Genomic DNA, 19397 nt, shown 5'->3' on the forward strand with positions numbered 1-19397 from the left:
CTTGAAAAATAACAACTTAAACTTTAAAATAAAATGTATATATAGAAGACATGGATGTCTGTCCATCCATTAACTCATCTAAATGTTCAAAACATTGTTAAAACTAATTTATGTCAATGAAGTAGTGTCGATATACTACAATCAAGTATAACAAAATTACCCTAAGCATGATTTAAGTTCCCTAAGCATCAACTGTATATATATCAAATTTTAATGCAAAATATTTGATCCTGCAAATCTATTTTCTCAAAGAATGATGGTAAGTACATTTGTATGTAATAGTTTTGAAAAGTGAAATTTAACTAGTTTGATAAGCCTAAAAAATTGAAGCAATGGCAATTTTCCATTACTGCATTTGTCAAAATACTGTGAATATCTCCAACACCAACAAAGAAGTAATAAAAATTTGTAAGGGTTCTGCGGAACCCAGTGTCTCGCCTCCTTTTGCTTTTAGTTGCACGCTCAACAAAAATGTGGAAAAAAGTATTAAAAAGTTTCCTCTAGATACTATCTTTTGATTGTAAGAAGCTTCTGTCCAAGTTTGGTAAATATCCAGGATGGTTTATGAATCTGATAAATGTTTTAAAAACTTTAACTGCAGACTGTATGTAATGTTATCTGGAAGAAAAACTAAGTCCATTTATAAGTAATACAATGTATACGGAAAAACAGGAAATTAATTTTTTACAAAATTTCCTTCTAGATACTAGCTTTTGATCATAAGCAAGCTTCTGTCAAAGTTAGGTACAAATCCAGGATAGTTTAGGAAAGTTATTAAAATTTTTAAAACTTTACCACATAGTGAATGTAATGTTAACTGGCAGAAAAACTAAGTCCATATATAAATAAAATACGGATAAACAGGAATTTTTTTTTTTATCTTTTTACAAAATTTACTTCTGGATACTATCTTATGATCATACACAAGCTTCTGTCCAAGTTTGGTAGAAATCCATGAAAGTTTAAGAAAGTTATTAAAATTTCAAAAACTTTAACCACAGAGTGAATATTTGTGGACGCCGCTGCCGACGACAACACCAATGACGGAATGTAGGATTGCTATGTCTCGCTTTTGCGACAATAGTCGCAGGCTCGACAAAAATGAAAGTGTATAACCCTAGAAAACTGTTTAAAATCATAAACTAGCTAACCCACCACAGGAAAGTATTTACATTTATAAATTCTTATATTAAATCTAGTTGGACAGGAGTTCATATATAATATTTCTACTCTGACACAAGCATGCCATTATAGTTGGGCAAACTTAGTAATCCCCTTCCATCAATCATGGTTATAAATTGTTCAAATATCAAAGAACAACTTATGTTCATACTAAAAAAGTACTATATTATAATTAATATTTTTGATAAAAAGCAATTCAAAGATTATGTCCAAAACAATTATGATGTAGGGGTCTTTTTCTGGAAACCATTAGCTTACAATTATTTCAGATGCTTATTGTTATGAGGGGCGTAAAGGGGGGTATCTGCACGGAAGAACGCGAAATAAAATTGCCATTTCACGATGAATGAACAATTAAAAATTCCTTGCACGTTGATCTTTTTACCGATTTCACGAAACACGGTGAATAACGAACCTTTTTCACGGCTGCACGTCAAATAAAAATGCCAAAACACGTTGCACGAAAATAACCCTTCACCACCCTCTGTTATGAATATAGCTTTTAAATGAAAATATGACTATGGCAGCAAATCACAGAATTGCTTAAGACAGCAGAGCTAGAATTATAGAAGACAAATATTTGTCTGACTAGAAGCTATTTGAGTGAAATAAAATTTTATAGAGTTTATTTTTTTTAAATATCATAAACAACAAACTATACACCAATTAACTTGTCAAAAGATTATGCTAAAATGTCAAGTATATTTACATAACATTTCACAATATCACATTTCTATGTTCAGTGGACCATGAATTGGGTTCCAAACCATAGTTTGGTATATAATTCAAAAGATCACACCATAACAAACATGTGTACAAAGTTTCGAGTTAATATGTTACATGACCATAACTTCATAGTAAACCACCATAACCCAAAAAAAATTAACCTGATAAAGGATGGACAGATGCACATACCACAAATTATTATGCCCCCTACTATTTTAGCAAGGGCATAAAAACTGATATTGACATTAGAATACTGAATCACTGCTTTTGAACTATTGGGGAACTTCAGTGGAGGAAAATGAAAATGCATTGCCTTATTTTTCCAATCAAGACACACCAAATCTTACCAAAATTCAAGTGTAAGTGGAAATTCAACAATCAATTTTTATGGAGTAAATGATAATAAATAAATAAATGTGATTCATATTTCTGTGATAAAGTTTTAGCAATTTTACTTGTACAGTGCTATCTAACATACCATGTTTTTACTATTGGCTAACATTGTACAGCTTATCTATTTATTTACTAGTAATTTAATTTAAAGTTTTCACCTTAATTGCAGCAATTGTTGAAAATAAATTGTTTTCAACAAAAGATGCATAACAAATTTATCCACTATATTTCATTTGTGTATTATTAGAAGGAAATGAACCAGTAATCATACATAGAACTAAGTTACATTTTTTTTACATTTCATGAATTTATGTTGATATCAACATTATTAAAGGATAATCTAATTTGTTTTTAGTAAATAATTATAAATATACCAAACTGAAACTTTTAGACTAGAAAAAACCCAACTTGCATAATGCAGTTAATAGATATAAGAAGATGTGGTATGAGTGCCAATGAGACAACTCTCCATCCAAGTCAAAATTTATAAAAGTAAACCATTATAGGTCACAGTACGGTCTTCAACACGGAGAATAGTCTACTACAAAATCATGAATTCTTTTAACCCAATACTGCTAGAAAATTATTTCTATTTTTCTTCTGATAATTAAGACAGTACGTTTCATATGACCAGTAAGCATTATCAAAAATTTTCCCCTAAGAGGATTTTCAATTCTTTTAAAATTACAGCTATAAGGAAATCTTTTTTCAATTCTTTTAAAATTACAGCTATAAGGAAATCTTAACTTTCTGAACTTTAAACTTCATTACTAAAATCTATATATAGTTGTGGTGAAGATATTAAATGTCTTGAAAAGCCTGATGTTTGTAGACAGAATCATACAGTCTATAATATTATATAAGTAGCATTGTTACAACCAAAATAGAAAACAAATTATATAATGCATAGAAAAGTACAGAGAAAAATGATTAACACTACTTATATGCTCACTAAAATAAAATTCTAAATCCACACATATGATCGTGGCAATATGCTACATCACATCTGTTGACCTTTGATACCAAATTCCTTCTCAAATGTTTCCTGTATCAGCCTGCACATTCCTCTGTCTTTGTCGATAAAATGTATTTCTCTAACTGACGAACTTGGAGATTTTCTGCTGTACTCTATAACAGCTCCATAATACTCCTTGGCACACAGCTCCTTTGGCACACCAAATATACCTGATGGATAAAAGAATTGTTTATGAAGGTATTTCTTTAAACTTAAATTCAACGTAGCCATCCCATCCTTATGCATATGTACAAAAAATGTTTTAGCTCTCGAACTAAACTTTAAAACTCCTTGGAGTTTGGAGATGAATTAATGGTGCATCAGTAAAATTTTTGCTTTCCAAAGGAATTAGCTAAAGTAAACCTGATTACTTATAATGTGGAAAGGGGGCATAACTGTGATTTAGGATAGCCAACTAATAAGCATGTCTTCATGACAGAATCTTACAAACTTTCATGAATATCTGGTGAAGCATGTATAAATGAGCTGAATCTTTCATGAATATCTGGTGAAGCATGTATAAATGAGCTGAATCTTTCATGAATATCTGGTGAAGCATGTATAAATGAGCTGAATCTTTCATGAATATCTGGTGAAGCATGTATAAATGAGCTGAATCTTTCATGAATATCTGGTGAAGCATGTATAAATGAGCTGAATCCACAAAATTGAATTTTCTAAGGTTATAAGGCATAATTCCAGATAAATAAATGGAGAAAAAAATCCATAGTGCTGCAAAGATAAAACATGAAATTAATCTGTTAATGTACAAAGTTTGGTTTATTTTGGACATGGGACTCAAAAGTTAATTTCTGACAGAATGATGGATGAAAAATAGACAGGCTGATTCCTAAACACATGATAGACCCTCCATACTTTGTGTTGAGGGATATAAATACTTTTAACCATTGTATCACTTTTATGTCTTTACAAAAAAAGGCTCAGATAATGTACATGGGAGTAGAGTGAAAGGCCCCATGACTGAAAGCTTCTTGCATGCCTATAGTTATAATCCCAGGAATGAACGCTTTGAGTATATCTTTTCTTTAAAATATCTTTACAAAATTCATTAATTTACATTTCCAAAAATCAAAAATGTTTGTGTATCCCAGAGTACAAAAATAAAAGAACCATAAGCAAGCAAGCTTACATACTCCTCACCCACATTATAAATATGGGATAAATAAGTCCCCTCTTGAGAAAATGGTCCCTCATGTCAGATTTCACTGATTATCATACTGATCCTATGAGTTTTGATGAGTGGAAACCACCATACTAAGTTGAAGAGGATCTGATAAGAAATAAGGCTTTATCCCAGTAACAGGAATTAAAATGGGATATTTTAACAAATCCCCCCCCCCCCCCCCCCCCCCCCCCGAAAAAATTGTTCACATTTCAGATTTTTCTGATTGTAGAAATCATCCAAAGTTTAAATTTGTTGAAACCGTCATACAATTTTGTAAAGGATCTGATAAAAAATTAAGGCAAGTGGATATTTTCCCACAAGTTCACCTTTTTGGTTTACAATTTCAGTTTTTTCTGATTATCAAACTCATCTGTGGTTTTAAATGAGTTCCATGAAAATGTCATAACCTCTGCAAAGAGGTATGGGGTATAACAAAAATTGAAGTATATTTTCTTACCACAGCTAATAGAAGGTATAGCTATTGAAGTAAATCTGTTGAGCAAAGAGGTATGGGGTATAACAAAAATTGAAGTATATTTTCTTACCACAGCTAATAGAAGGTATAGCTATTGAAGTAAATCTAAAAGACTCTGCTTTTTGTAAAGCTGATACAACAGTTTTCCTCAAATCATCAAGACATTGTTGCTTTTTGTTGTGTGGATATGAATGCCACATTGGTCCAACAGCATGAATAATAGACTTGTATGGCAGATTCCCTGCAGTACTAGAATAACAGGTTCCAACATGTAGAGGCCCATGGACTCTGACATGATCATCACATTCTTTATCTAACTGATAGCCAGCTGCATTACTGATATGGTATGCTATTCCACCACCATGCATTAAATCCCTATTAGCTGCATTGACTAAAGTGTCTACTTTAAGGTTACCAATCCCGGTTGAATACACAAATATTTTAATACCTTCCTTAGTTTTGAAGGTTGTTCCACCTCTGATGGTCAAATCAGAAGTGCTAGATGGGGAAGAAACAGGTCCAGGACCAACTTCATCTGGTGAAGCAAATTTCCTATTTCTGCGTCCACCACCTTGTTGTACCATTCCAAGATTGACTTCTATCATATGCTTTGCCTGTTGAGCTTGTTCGTAGCTTGAAGCTTTAATAATTATTCTTTTCCTATCAAAGGACAAGAAACAATACATTACAGGCCAAGTATCTTCTACTTCAGATAATAAATCTGTAAGTGGAGTTGAATGATTGCTTGGAGGAATTACTTCTGTTCCTGCTAGCTGCATCAGCCACTCCAGTTTACTTTTTATGCATGTGGCCACCATGCTTACATCATTTGAATCTTCAACATCAAATATCACTTTTCCTTTCACATATCTTTGTTTTACATGAGATCGCCATTCATCATCATTTGTGATATATATCAACGCAGCGTAGTCATCTTCACTCATGTCATAGGAAAGGGACAAATCTTCATACATAGCCAATTCTTTTTTGACGAGAATAATTTGTGATTGAGTTGCATCACATACAACTTGATTAGAATCCTCATCTAGAGTAATCTCAGAAATATCTTTCTTCAATTTTTCTACTGCTTTTTTCACTTTCTTTATTTCTTTGCTCTGAATTTTCATTTTAAATCTAAAGGTAGCCTGAAAACAGAGTTAAATGTGAGTATGTCAGGGCTAACAAAAGGGGTTATTTTGCCATTCAATTATTTTCAATTGCATATTGCCAATTTGTTTTTCTTTTTTTGAATAGAGATTTTCAAAACAAAACAAAGGTACTACATCTATTTTGTAGTATAACACTAAATATCAAACATGTTGTCTTGACAGTAGTTGTGATAATTGGTAATTTCATTTTGAACTGTGTGTTTTGGAATTCAGTAACTTTCTGCAGTTTGACAGATGTTCAGTTCAAAAATGATTTCAAATAATAAAGTAAACAAATTTCAAACCTGAATAGAAGAAATGTCTTGTACAACTTTCTTATAGACATCTTCAGCCGTAGTCTTTGGCCCAACAACCTCCACACTGAATGGAAAGGATGTTTGATCTGTGATATGCCATTGCCATTTACTTTCTGAAATAAAAGTCAAATTTATCATAGATAATTTGTAGATAGCAGACTATCAAATAAATTAAATAACTACCATAAGGGATCTAGTAATTATTACAAAAATTATATAGATGGAAACACTTTTGATATACAAACAAAAAAGGACAAAACATTGATCCAAATGGATTAGTTGAAATCATCCATTGAAAAGTTTTAAAAACATGACTTGGTTTACAGTTATTATTTGTCACAGAGGAAAACCGCAACCATCTTGTTCACTTTTCCTTGAATTGTAACATCATAAAATGTACCTTATCATTACATTTTTATTTGCCACTAGCAGCATGACATGTGGCACTTGTAGAGCAGAAACTGCTGACCTTTCCAGTGCACATGAGCTTACCCCTGGTTTTTTGAAGGGTTTGTTTTAAACAATCTTTAATGCAGAGTTTTGTGGTGTGTCAATAGTTGCCAACCGCTAGCAATGATATATCATAGCAAGACATGATATGACATGCCAAAATGTTTAAAAACATGTGCATGCGGCTTTTTTTTTTAAAGTCAGTCTTTTCATTTAGGGAAATGTTTTCACCTTGCAGGAAGTATGAAATGGTCTTTACTAATGGTGATTGTGAACAGCCACATGTTTCAATACATTTTGATTTTCAAATGTATACCCGTAATACATAAAACTTTTGGAAGAACATCAAATTTAATTTAAATATGTGAGTTACAAAGGATGCAGAACACTTTATTTGGTCCTTTATTATTTTCTTTTCTTCATATTAAACTCTGATTCCCAAGCGTCTTGATAAACACAAAAGTACAGCTTCCTATAGGGCATGGGCTCTTTAAAAAAAGCTACCCATGCAGGACAAGTGATCTTCCATCCAATAGATATTTTCTTGATACTAATGTAAAATTTTTGAAGAAGAGAAACCAAACTCAACCTTGACATTTATTAACAATTATGGAAAAAAAAACAATGTTTTGCAAGTATTTTAAAACAAAAACAAAAAGCTGTATAATAATTGATTGATAAAACCAGAGTTTTTCAAACAACTAAAAACTGAAAAACTGTATTATAGCATTTTACAAAAACATATGAAATAGCATGTGATCAAATGTAAAGACATGGGACATGTGTGCACTTCCTGTGATAAAATTAGCGCATGTAATCAGTTTTAAAAGCATGCAAGTTCGATTTTGTCATTTTTCTTCTTGGCCATGGTGTTTGTCTGTTTTTCTGTGACATTGTATTTTATTGCCTCCTTCATTTTTATACAACTATATACCAAATATCAACATAATATCCTGAAGGATGGGTGATATCTAAGCAGAAGCAATTTTCTACATGTAAAATGAATTAAGTCTTTATTTCAAGATTTACATATAAATCTGGGAAAGAAATCTGCTGAAACATAATTTTTCTGCTCTGAATTATGAACATCTAACAATAGAACAAAAATTTGGCCACAACTTAGTGATGCAAGTGGGTCAGAATGATATCTCATAATGTTATGGACACACAAAAAACTTTATATGCCTAAGACAATAAAAAATTGTAGTCCATAATCACCCTCCTGCTTTTCATTTAACTTCACACATTCTGTTACTACTTCTGCATAATCGTCACCCTTGAGGAAAACTCTCACAAGTTTAACATAATTTATTTCTGGTAGTTTTTTTCCTGCATTCTCCTTGTTAATCATATCTATCTCTTCTCCATGCTGCTTTATTTCACGTATCAGCACCTTCAACTGTTTTTGGATTGGAACCTCTAAAAACATAACGAAAACCTATGACTTATAATGCTGAACTCCAAATGAAAATGGCATTTTATCTAGAAATATTTTATTCGATGTATTGCTCACCTGGATATTGATCTATTTAAAAATATTCTGTTATAAAATTTTGATATCATTTTAAATTAAGGAATGTATCTCCCCCATGCATAGCTCTGATTTGTTGTCCCTGTTTGGCTTTACATTTGGTCCTTTTTGGTTTTATCAGCTCTTCAACCTGTATATTACTAGGTTTTGGACTTTCAAATATTTTGGCCTTGAGCATCAATGAAGAAATATTAATTGTCAAAATGTGAATGTGGTACAAAAAATTGGTATCATTCATATTTCTACTAAACTCTATGCCTAATGTTTATAAGATGTTAATTAGAGGTCACAAAGATTCTGGATTATGCATCTGGGAAAAATATGCTGCCATATTAATATCTTGAAATAAAGAGCTGCACCATGAGCACACTTTACGCCCGTCGTCTTTTAGCTCGTCTTTATGCTTTCATTGAATATATATGATCAACTAGAAATACAACGAATAAAGTTCCATAACTCTGCAAAGTCATATCAGAAATTCAAACAAGAGGCTCTCAAGAGCCTAAATCACTCACCTGTTATTTTTTTGCTTAAATTTTTCATCAATGATTATTTTTGCTTTTCAATATATATTAATGAGTGGCTTAAAAATGCCATTTAAATGTTCATTGTATCTGTCATATTTTCTTCAAAAGCAAATAAATGCATTTTACCCATATGTTCCTTTTGAGCCAAAGTGTCTATGTTTCTTGACGTACAAGGAAATAAAATACAAAATTTATACTAGATTCATTTGAGAAGATTTTTAAAGTTAAAAAACATAAACAACTTGTGTTATATTGTCCTTAAAGGGCAATAACTCCATAAGGGGTCAATTGACAATTTTGGTCATATAAAACTTTTTTGTAGATGTTACTTTGCTGAACATTTTTGCTGTTTACAGTTTATCTTTATCTCCAATAATATTTGGGGGCCTCAGTGGCCGAGTGGTCTAAGTAGTTACTACTGTAATCACTAGCCAGTCAACACTGAGGTTGTGAGTTCAAACCCGCTCGTGAGGGTGCACTCGACTCCAATCTTAATTGACTAGGATTGTCAGTTTTCCTATCGAAGGTCGGTGGTTTTCTCCGGGCACTCTGGCTTCCTCCACCAATAATAACTGGCTGCCACGAAATAGCCCAAAAGCAGTGCTTAAAAGTGGCGTTAAAACACCCAAAAAATCAAATCAAATCCAATAATATTCAAGATAATAACCAAAAACTGCAAAATTTCCTTAAAATAACCAATTTAGTGGCAGCAACCCAACAATGGGTTGTTCGGTTTGTCTGAAAATTTCAGGGCTGATAGATCTTGACCTTTTATACATTTTTATCCCATGTCAGATTTGCTCTAAATGCTTTAGTGTTTGAGATATAAGCCAATAAAATGCTTCGCTGGGCACAGCTTGATGCGACTGCAGAGGTTGAACCCTGAACAGTTGGGGCAAGTATGGACACAACATTCAAACTTGATACAGCACTGAATTTGGATTGTGATTAAATATTTGACACAGCATAGGTTTCTGACACAGAATGAATGTGGTCTAAGAACTTAAAAATTTTTAATTTACCTATTGAAATCATATCATTATTATTTGCTTTTATACATAAATCAGAAATAACCAATTTAAAATGGAAAATTTTAAAGAAAAAAAAGAGAAAAAAAAATCCCCCCCCCAAATTTTTGAACCCCCTTATGATTCATCACCCCTTAACCCCAAACTCAATCCCAGCCTTCCCTTTGTGGTATGGTATCTTGCAGTACAATTTCAGAGAGATCCATACACTTGAACACAAGTTATTGTCTGGAAATTAGAAAAATGCTTGTTTTTTGGCCCCTTTTTGGCCCCAAATTCCTAAACGTTTAGGGCAATTACCCCAAACTCAAACCCAGCTTTCCCTTTGTAATATGGAACTTGTAGTACAATTTCATAAAGATCCATACACTTACACACAAGTTATTGTCCTGAAACTAGAAAAATGCTTGTTTTTTGCCCCTTTTTGGCCCCTAATTCCTAAAATTTTGAGGCAATTACCCCCAAAATCTATCACAGCCTTCCTTTTGTGGTATGGTACCTTGCAGTACAATTTCAGAGAGATACATACACTTGAACACAAGTTATTGTCTGGAAACTAGAAAAATGCTTATTTTTGGCCCCTTTTTGGCCCCTTATTCCTAAACGTTTTGGGCAATTACCCCCAAACTCAATTCCAGCTTTCCCTTTGTGATATGGAACCTTGTAGTACAATTTGTTCATTGTATCTGTCATATTTTCTTCAAAAGCAAATAAATGCATTTTACCCATATGTTCCTTTTGAGCCAAAGTGTCTATGTTTCTTGACGTACAAGGAAATAAAATACAAAATTTATACTAGATTCATTTGAGAAGATTTTTAAAGTTAAAAAACATAAACAACTTGTGTTATATTGTCCTTAAAGGGCAATAACTCCATAAGGGGTCAATTGACAATTTTGGTCATATAAAACTTTTTTGTAGATGTTACTTTGCTGAACATTTTTGCTGTTTACAGTTTATCTTTATCTCCAATAATATTTGGGGGCCTCAGTGGCCGAGTGGTCTAAGTAGTTACTACTGTAATCACTAGCCAGTCAACACTGAGGTTGTGAGTTCAAACCCGCTCGTGAGGGTGCACTCGACTCCAATCTTAATTGACTAGGATTGTCAGTTTTCCTATCGAAGGTCGGTGGTTTTCTCCGGGCACTCTGGCTTCCTCCACCAATAATAACTGGCTGCCACGAAATAGCCCAAAAGCAGTGCTTAAAAGTGGCGTTAAAACACCCAAAAAATCAAATCAAATCCAATAATATTCAAGATAATAACCAAAAACTGCAAAATTTCCTTAAAATAACCAATTTAGTGGCAGCAACCCAACAATGGGTTGTTCGGTTTGTCTGAAAATTTCAGGGCTGATAGATCTTGACCTTTTATACATTTTTATCCCATGTCAGATTTGCTCTAAATGCTTTAGTGTTTGAGATATAAGCCAATAAAATGCTTCGCTGGGCACAGCTTGATGCGACTGCAGAGGTTGAACCCTGAACAGTTGGGGCAAGTATGGACACAACATTCAAACTTGATACAGCACTGAATTTGGATTGTGATTAAATATTTGACACAGCATAGGTTTCTGACACAGAATGAATGTGGTCTAAGAACTTAAAAATTTTTAATTTACCTATTGAAATCATATCATTATTATTTGCTTTTATACATAAATCAGAAATAACCAATTTAAAATGGAAAATTTTAAAGAAAAAAAAGAGAAAAAAAAATCCCCCCCCCAAATTTTTGAACCCCCTTATGATTCATCACCCCTTAACCCCAAACTCAATCCCAGCCTTCCCTTTGTGGTATGGTATCTTGCAGTACAATTTCAGAGAGATCCATACACTTGAACACAAGTTATTGTCTGGAAATTAGAAAAATGCTTGTTTTTTGGCCCCTTTTTGGCCCCAAATTCCTAAACGTTTAGGGCAATTACCCCAAACTCAAACCCAGCTTTCCCTTTGTAATATGGAACTTGTAGTACAATTTCATAAAGATCCATACACTTACACACAAGTTATTGTCCTGAAACTAGAAAAATGCTTGTTTTTTGCCCCTTTTTGGCCCCTAATTCCTAAAATTTTGAGGCAATTACCCCCAAAATCTATCACAGCCTTCCTTTTGTGGTATGGTACCTTGCAGTACAATTTCAGAGAGATACATACACTTGAACACAAGTTATTGTCTGGAAACTAGAAAAATGCTTATTTTTGGCCCCTTTTTGGCCCCTTATTCCTAAACGTTTTGGGCAATTACCCCCAAACTCAATTCCAGCTTTCCCTTTGTGATATGGAACCTTGTAGTACAATTTGTTCATTGTATCTGTCATATTTTCTTCAAAAGCAAATAAATGCATTTTACCCATATGTTCCTTTTGAGCCAAAGTGTCTATGTTTCTTGACGTACAAGGAAATAAAATACAAAATTTATACTAGATTCATTTGAGAAGATTTTTAAAGTTAAAAAACATAAACAACTTGTGTTATATTGTCCTTAAAGGGCAATAACTCCATAAGGGGTCAATTGACAATTTTGGTCATATAAAACTTTTTTGTAGATGTTACTTTGCTGAACATTTTTGCTGTTTACAGTTTATCTTTATCTCCAATAATATTTGGGGGCCTCAGTGGCCGAGTGGTCTAAGTAGTTACTACTGTAATCACTAGCCAGTCAACACTGAGGTTGTGAGTTCAAACCCGCTCGTGAGGGTGCACTCGACTCCAATCTTAATTGACTAGGATTGTCAGTTTTCCTATCGAAGGTCGGTGGTTTTCTCCGGGCACTCTGGCTTCCTCCACCAATAATAACTGGCTGCCACGAAATAGCCCAAAAGCAGTGCTTAAAAGTGGCGTTAAAACACCCAAAAAATCAAATCAAATCCAATAATATTCAAGATAATAACCAAAAACTGCAAAATTTCCTTAAAATAACCAATTTAGTGGCAGCAACCCAACAATGGGTTGTTCGGTTTGTCTGAAAATTTCAGGGCTGATAGATCTTGACCTTTTATACATTTTTATCCCATGTCAGATTTGCTCTAAATGCTTTAGTGTTTGAGATATAAGCCAATAAAATGCTTCGCTGGGCACAGCTTGATGCGACTGCAGAGGTTGAACCCTGAACAGTTGGGGCAAGTATGGACACAACATTCAAACTTGATACAGCACTGAATTTGGATTGTGATTAAATATTTGACACAGCATAGGTTTCTGACACAGAATGAATGTGGTCTAAGAACTTAAAAATTTTTAATTTACCTATTGAAATCATATCATTATTATTTGCTTTTATACATAAATCAGAAATAACCAATTTAAAATGGAAAATTTTAAAGAAAAAAAAGAGAAAAAAAAATCCCCCCCCCAAATTTTTGAACCCCCTTATGATTCATCACCCCTTAACCCCAAACTCAATCCCAGCCTTCCCTTTGTGGTATGGTATCTTGCAGTACAATTTCAGAGAGATCCATACACTTGAACACAAGTTATTGTCTGGAAATTAGAAAAATGCTTGTTTTTTGGCCCCTTTTTGGCCCCAAATTCCTAAACGTTTAGGGCAATTACCCCAAACTCAAACCCAGCTTTCCCTTTGTAATATGGAACTTGTAGTACAATTTCATAAAGATCCATACACTTACACACAAGTTATTGTCCTGAAACTAGAAAAATGCTTGTTTTTTGCCCCTTTTTGGCCCCTAATTCCTAAAATTTTGAGGCAATTACCCCCAAAATCTATCACAGCCTTCCTTTTGTGGTATGGTACCTTGCAGTACAATTTCAGAGAGATACATACACTTGAACACAAGTTATTGTCTGGAAACTAGAAAAATGCTTATTTTTGGCCCCTTTTTGGCCCCTTATTCCTAAACGTTTTGGGCAATTACCCCCAAACTCAATTCCAGCTTTCCCTTTGTGATATGGAACCTTGTAGTACAATTTGAGAAAGATCCATAAACTTACACACAAGTTATTGTCCTGAAACTAGAAAAATGCTTGTTTTTTGCCCCTTTTTTGGCCCCTAATTCCTAAACTTTTGAGGCAATTACCCCCAAAATCAATCCCAGCATTCCCTTTGTTATATGGAACCTTGTAGTACAATGTCAGAGAGATCCATACACTAACACACAAGTTATGTCTGGAAGTTACAAAAAAGCTTATTTTTGGCCCCTTTTTTGCCCCTAATTCCTTAACTGTTGGTACCATAACCCCCAAAATCAATCCCCACCTTTCTTTTGTGGTATTGAACCTTATGGTAAAATTTCATAGAGATCCATTCACTTAAACTAAAGTTAGAGTGCGAAAACCAATGCGTCTTCGGACGACAATGACGACGCCAACGTCATACCAATATACGACCACAAAAATTTTTTGCGGTCATATAAAAACTGCATTTGACCCCTATGTTCTATTTTTAGCCATGGCGGCCATGTTTGTTGATGGATCAAAAATTCGGATACAATTCATAAACTAGATTCCTAAAGGAACATTCCTTTAAAGTTAAGAAGTATTAGGCACAACAGTTTCAGAGGAGAAGATTTTTAAATGTTAACAAACTTGATGAACGAATTGTATAAAATTGTCTTTAAAGGGCAATAACTCCTTAAGTGGTCAATTGACAATTTTGGTCATATTAACTTTTTTGTAGATCTTACTTTGCTGAACATTATTGCTTTTTCAGTTTATATCTATCTATAATAATATTCAAGATAATAACAAACAAGAGGCTCTCAAGAGCCTGAATCGCTCACCTGTATTTCAGAGGAGAAGATTTTTAAATGTTAGCAAACTTGATGAACAAATTGTGTAAAATTGTCTTTAAAGGGCAATAACTCCTTAAGGGGTCAATTGACCATAATGGTCATATTAACTTTTTTGTAGATCTTACTTTGCTGAACATTATTGCTGCTTACAGTTTATAATTATCTATAATAATATTCAAAATAATAATAAAAAACTGCAAAATTTTGTTAAAACTACCAATTTGGTGGCAGCAACCCAACAATGGGTTGTTCGATTCGTCTGATAATTTCAGGGCAGATAGATCTTGACCAATTAAACAATTTTACCCCTGTCACATTTGCTCTAAGAGATTTAGTTTTTGAGATATAAGCCAAAAACTGCATTTGACCCTTATGTTCTATTTTTAGCCATGGCGGCCATGTTTGTCGATAGATACAAATTTCGGATACAATTTATAAACAAGATACCATAAAGGAACATTTAGTTAAAGTTTGAAGGAAATTGGCCAAGAAGGTTCAGAGGAGAAGATTTTTAAATGTTAGCAAACTTGATTAACAAATTGTGTAAAATTGTCTTTAAAGGGCAATAACTCCTTAAGGGGTCAATTAACAATTATGGTCATATCAACTTTTTTGTAGATCTTACTTTGCTGAACTTTATTGCTGCTTACAGTTTATATATATATCTATAATAATATTCAAAATAATAACAAAAAACTGCAAAATTTTGTTAAAACTACCAATTTGGTGGCAGCAAGCCAACAATGGGTTGTTCGAATCGTCTGAAAATTTCAGAACTGATAGATCTTGACCAATTGAACAATTTTATCCCATGTCAGATTTGCTCTAAAAGCTTTAGTTTTTGAGATATAAGCCAAAAACTGCATTTGACCCCTATGTTCTATTTTTAGCCATGGCGGCCATGTTTGTCGATGGATCAAAACTTCGGATACAATTTATAAACAAGATACCCTAAGGAACATTTAGTTAAAGTTTGAAGGTATTTGGCCCAGTAGTTTCAGAGGAGAAGATTTTTGAAATAGTTTACAACAACAGACGACGACGACAACAGATGACAGACGACGACGGACGCCAAGTGATGGCATAAGCTCACATGGGGCCCTTCGGGCCCAGGTGAGCTAAAAACTGCAAAATTTCCTAAAAACTACCAATTTAGTGGCAGCAACCCAGCAATGTGTTGTTCTATTCATCTGCAAAATTTCAGGGCTGATAGATCTTGACCAATTGAACAATTTTACCCCGTCAGATTTGCTCTAAAAGCTTTAGTTTTTGAGATATAAGCCAAAAAACTGCATTTGACCCCTATGTTCTATTTTTAGCCATGGTGGCCATGTTTGTCAATGGATCAAAACTTCAGATAAACTTTATAAACTAAATACCCTAAAGATTATTTATTTAAATTTTAAGGTATTTCGCCCAGTAGTTTCAGAGAAGATTTTTAAATGTTAGCAAACTTGATGAACAAATTGTGTAAAATTGTCTTTAAAGGGCAATAACTCCTTAAGGGGTCAATTGAAAATTTTGGTCATTTTACTTTTTTGTAGATCTTACTTTGCTAAGCATTATATTGCTGTTTACAGTTTATATCTATCTGTAATAATATTTAAGATAATAACAAAAAACTGCAAAATTTCCTTAAAACTACCAATTTAGTGGCAGCAACCCAACAATGTGTTTTTCTATTCGTCTGAAAATTTCAGGGCTGATAGATCTTTACCAATTGAACAATTTCACCCCATATCCAATTTGCTCTAAAAGCTTTAGTTTTTGAGATATAAGCCAAAAACTGCATTTGACCCCTATGTTCTATTTTTAGCCATGGCTGCCATGTTTGTCGATGGATCAAAACTTCCGATACAATTCATCAACTAGATACCTGATGGAAAATTTAGTTAATGTTAGAAGGTATTTGGCTCAGTAGTTTCAGAGGAGAAGATTTTTGAAATAATTTACAATGATGACGACGACAACGGACAACAAGTGATGGCATAAGCTCACATGGGGTCCTTCGGGCCCCGGTGAGCTAAAAAATTGAAAGGGAACTTATGACAATATGTATAAACAATTCACCACAGTTTAATGAAAATTGTTCAAAGCATTTTTGAGTTATAGTCAGAAAACTTGAAAATCCCCCATTTTTTATGAATAAAATCCTACAACTCAGAAACATTAAATTTCAAATTTTAAAAAATCGAAAGGGAGCTTATGACAATAGATATAAACAAAAAATTTCATAAAAATTGGTGAAATGTTTTTGAATTATTGTCTCGTGTTGACAACAGACAGACAGACAAACTTGTATCAAATAATTCATTTATAAAATCTTTCCTAAAGTACTAGAAAAAAATCATCATAATAAAAGTACATTAACTCCGATTGGGAATTAACAGTAGATGTTGACTTCCTGAGCATGACTTTAAGCTTTATTCTTTCTAAAAAAAAACAAGAGTGTACACACTGAAATGTCTCGCCTACTATACTGACCATTGATTTTATGTTGCTAGTCCTACATATAAAGTTTTACTACAAGTATCACATTAACATTTATGATCCAAGAAAATGAGGTCAAGGTCAGATAAACCAAGCCGGAAATACATGTACACCATCAATACAATCCCACTATTACACAGAAAATAGATGACCTATTGCTTATAGTATAAAAGAAACAGACCAAACCATGGAAATTCTATACTGACCAATGAACCATGAAAATGAAGTCAAGGTCATTTGAACCCTGCCAGACAGACATGTACACCTTAAAATCATTCCATGCATCAAATATAGTTGACCTATTGCTTAAGGTATCTAAGAAAAAAAGTTAACCAGGAAAACTGAACACTGACCAATCAACCATGAAAATGAGGTGAAGGTCAGATGATACCTGCCAGACAGACATATACATCTTACAATCATTCCATACACCAAATATAGTTAACCTATTGCTTAAAGTTTAAGAAAAACAGACCAAACATGCCAAAACAGAAAAACTTAACATAAGCAATGAACCATGAAAATGAAGTCAAGATCAAATAAAACCTGCCAGACTGACATGTACATCATTAAATATTTCCATACACCAAATATAGTTGACCTACTGCATACAGTATTTGAAAACCAGACCAAAACACAAAAACTTAACATTTAGCAATGAACTGTGAAAATGAGGTCAAGGTCAAATAAAACATGTCAGACTGACATGTACATTGTAAAATATTTCAATACAGCAAATATAGTTGACCTACTGCATACAATATTAGAAAAACTGACCAAAACACAAAAACTTAACATTGAGCAATGAACCATGAAATGAGGTCAAGGTCAAATAAAACCTGCCAGACTGACATGTACATTGTAAAATATTTCCATACACCAAATATAGTTGACCTGCTGCATACAGTATTAGAACAAATTTCAGACCAAAACACAAAAACTTAACATTGAGCAATGAACCATGAAAATGAGGTCAAGGTCAAATAAAACCTGCCAGACTGACATGAACATCGTAAAATATTTCCATACACCAAATACAGTTGACCTATTGCATACAGTATTAGAAAAACAGACCAAAACACGAAAACTAACCTATGACCACTGAACCATGAAAATGAGGTCAAGGTCAAATGACACCTGCCAGTTGGACATGTACACCTTACAATCATTACATACACCAAACATAGTAGACCTATTGCTTATAGTATCTGAGATATGGACTTGACCACGAAAACTTAACCTTGTTCACTGATCCATGAAATGAGGTCGTGGTCAAGTGAACACTGTCTGACAGGCATGAGGACCTTGCAAGGTACGCACATACCAAATATAGTTATCCTATTACTCATAATAAGAGAGAAATTAACATTACAAAAAATCTTAACTTTTTTTTCAAGTAGTCACTGAACCATGAAAATGAGGTCAAGGACAATGGACATATAATAGACGGAAACTTCATATCATAAGGCATCTATATACAAAGTATGAAGCTTCCAGGTCTTCTACCTTCTGAAATATTAAGCTTTTAAGAAGTTAGTTAACGCCGCCACTGCTGCCGCCGGATCACTATCCCTTTGTCGAGCTTTCTGCGACAAAATTCGCAGGCTCTACGAAAAAAACCAATGAGTGCATTATTGTCTCTAAATAAATATATTTACACACCTAGAGCTTTTTTTAAAAACAAATCAACCACATGAAATTTGTTGGCTTGCATATGTGTTATTAAATCCGTGAAACATGCTTTCATTCCAACTTCACTTTGCCCCATTTTTATCTTAATAACATAACAGCCATCTTGACCATTCCAATCCATTTTCATATCTACAAAAACAAATGATGCTTAAATTCTAATATCTTACAACAATATAAAAACTGAATCTGATACATATAACAGTTATAGCCCCTGGAAAAGGTCTGAAATTACAGGCTCCTAAAAGTCTTAATCACTCATGTGGCAAAAATATACCATTTTGATATCTTTTGTCACCTTTCTTGCAATCAGATATGTTTGCCTATTTGTAGATCTTATCTTGAAGATAATTTTTGCTGGTAACTAAGATTTCACTAGTCTGTTGTCTGAGGCATCAGACCAGTGGCTAACTGAATTCACATATTGATTTTGAGGGGAAAAAAGACGATAAGTATATTGTAATATTGTGAGCATTCTTGCCCTCGTCAG

General features: G+C 33.4%; 1 protein-coding gene across 1 annotated transcript; it reads right to left on the reverse strand.

Annotated features, from left to right (window-relative positions):
* Positions 1-2619: 2619 nt before the first annotated feature.
* On the reverse strand, positions 2620-19036 carry LOC127719610 (uncharacterized). Its single transcript, XM_052225834.1, has 5 exons — positions 18881-19036; positions 8111-8311; positions 6431-6555; positions 5048-6122; positions 2620-3486 (listed from the first exon to the last, which is right to left on the reverse strand). Exons 1-5 carry the CDS (start codon positions 19029-19031, stop codon positions 3302-3304), a joined length of 1737 nt encoding a protein of 578 aa, XP_052081794.1. The 5' UTR covers positions 19032-19036; the 3' UTR covers positions 2620-3301.
* Positions 19037-19397: the final 361 nt, after the last annotated feature.

The sequence above is a fragment of the Mytilus californianus genome, unplaced genomic scaffold, assembly GCF_021869535.1.
Source record: "Mytilus californianus isolate M0D057914Y unplaced genomic scaffold, xbMytCali1.0.p SCAF_11, whole genome shotgun sequence".
NCBI lineage: Eukaryota > Metazoa > Mollusca > Bivalvia > Mytilida > Mytilidae > Mytilus > Mytilus californianus.

What these genes read in the sequence shown, in the direction of transcription:
- LOC127719610 (XM_052225834.1), bottom strand. Translation starts at nt 19,031, where the DNA reads ATGGATTGGAATGGTCAAGATGGCTGTTATGTTATTAAGATAAAAATG. An exon ending in GTTTTTAAAAAAAGCTCTAG is followed by an intron (nt 8,312 to 18,880) that starts GTGTGTAAATAT and finishes TTATGTTTTTAG; the next exon opens with AGGTTCCAATCCAAAAACAG. An exon ending in GTTAAATGAAAAGCAGGAGG is followed by an intron (nt 6,556 to 8,110) that starts GTGATTATGGAC and finishes CTTTTATTTCAG; the next exon opens with AAAGTAAATGGCAATGGCAT.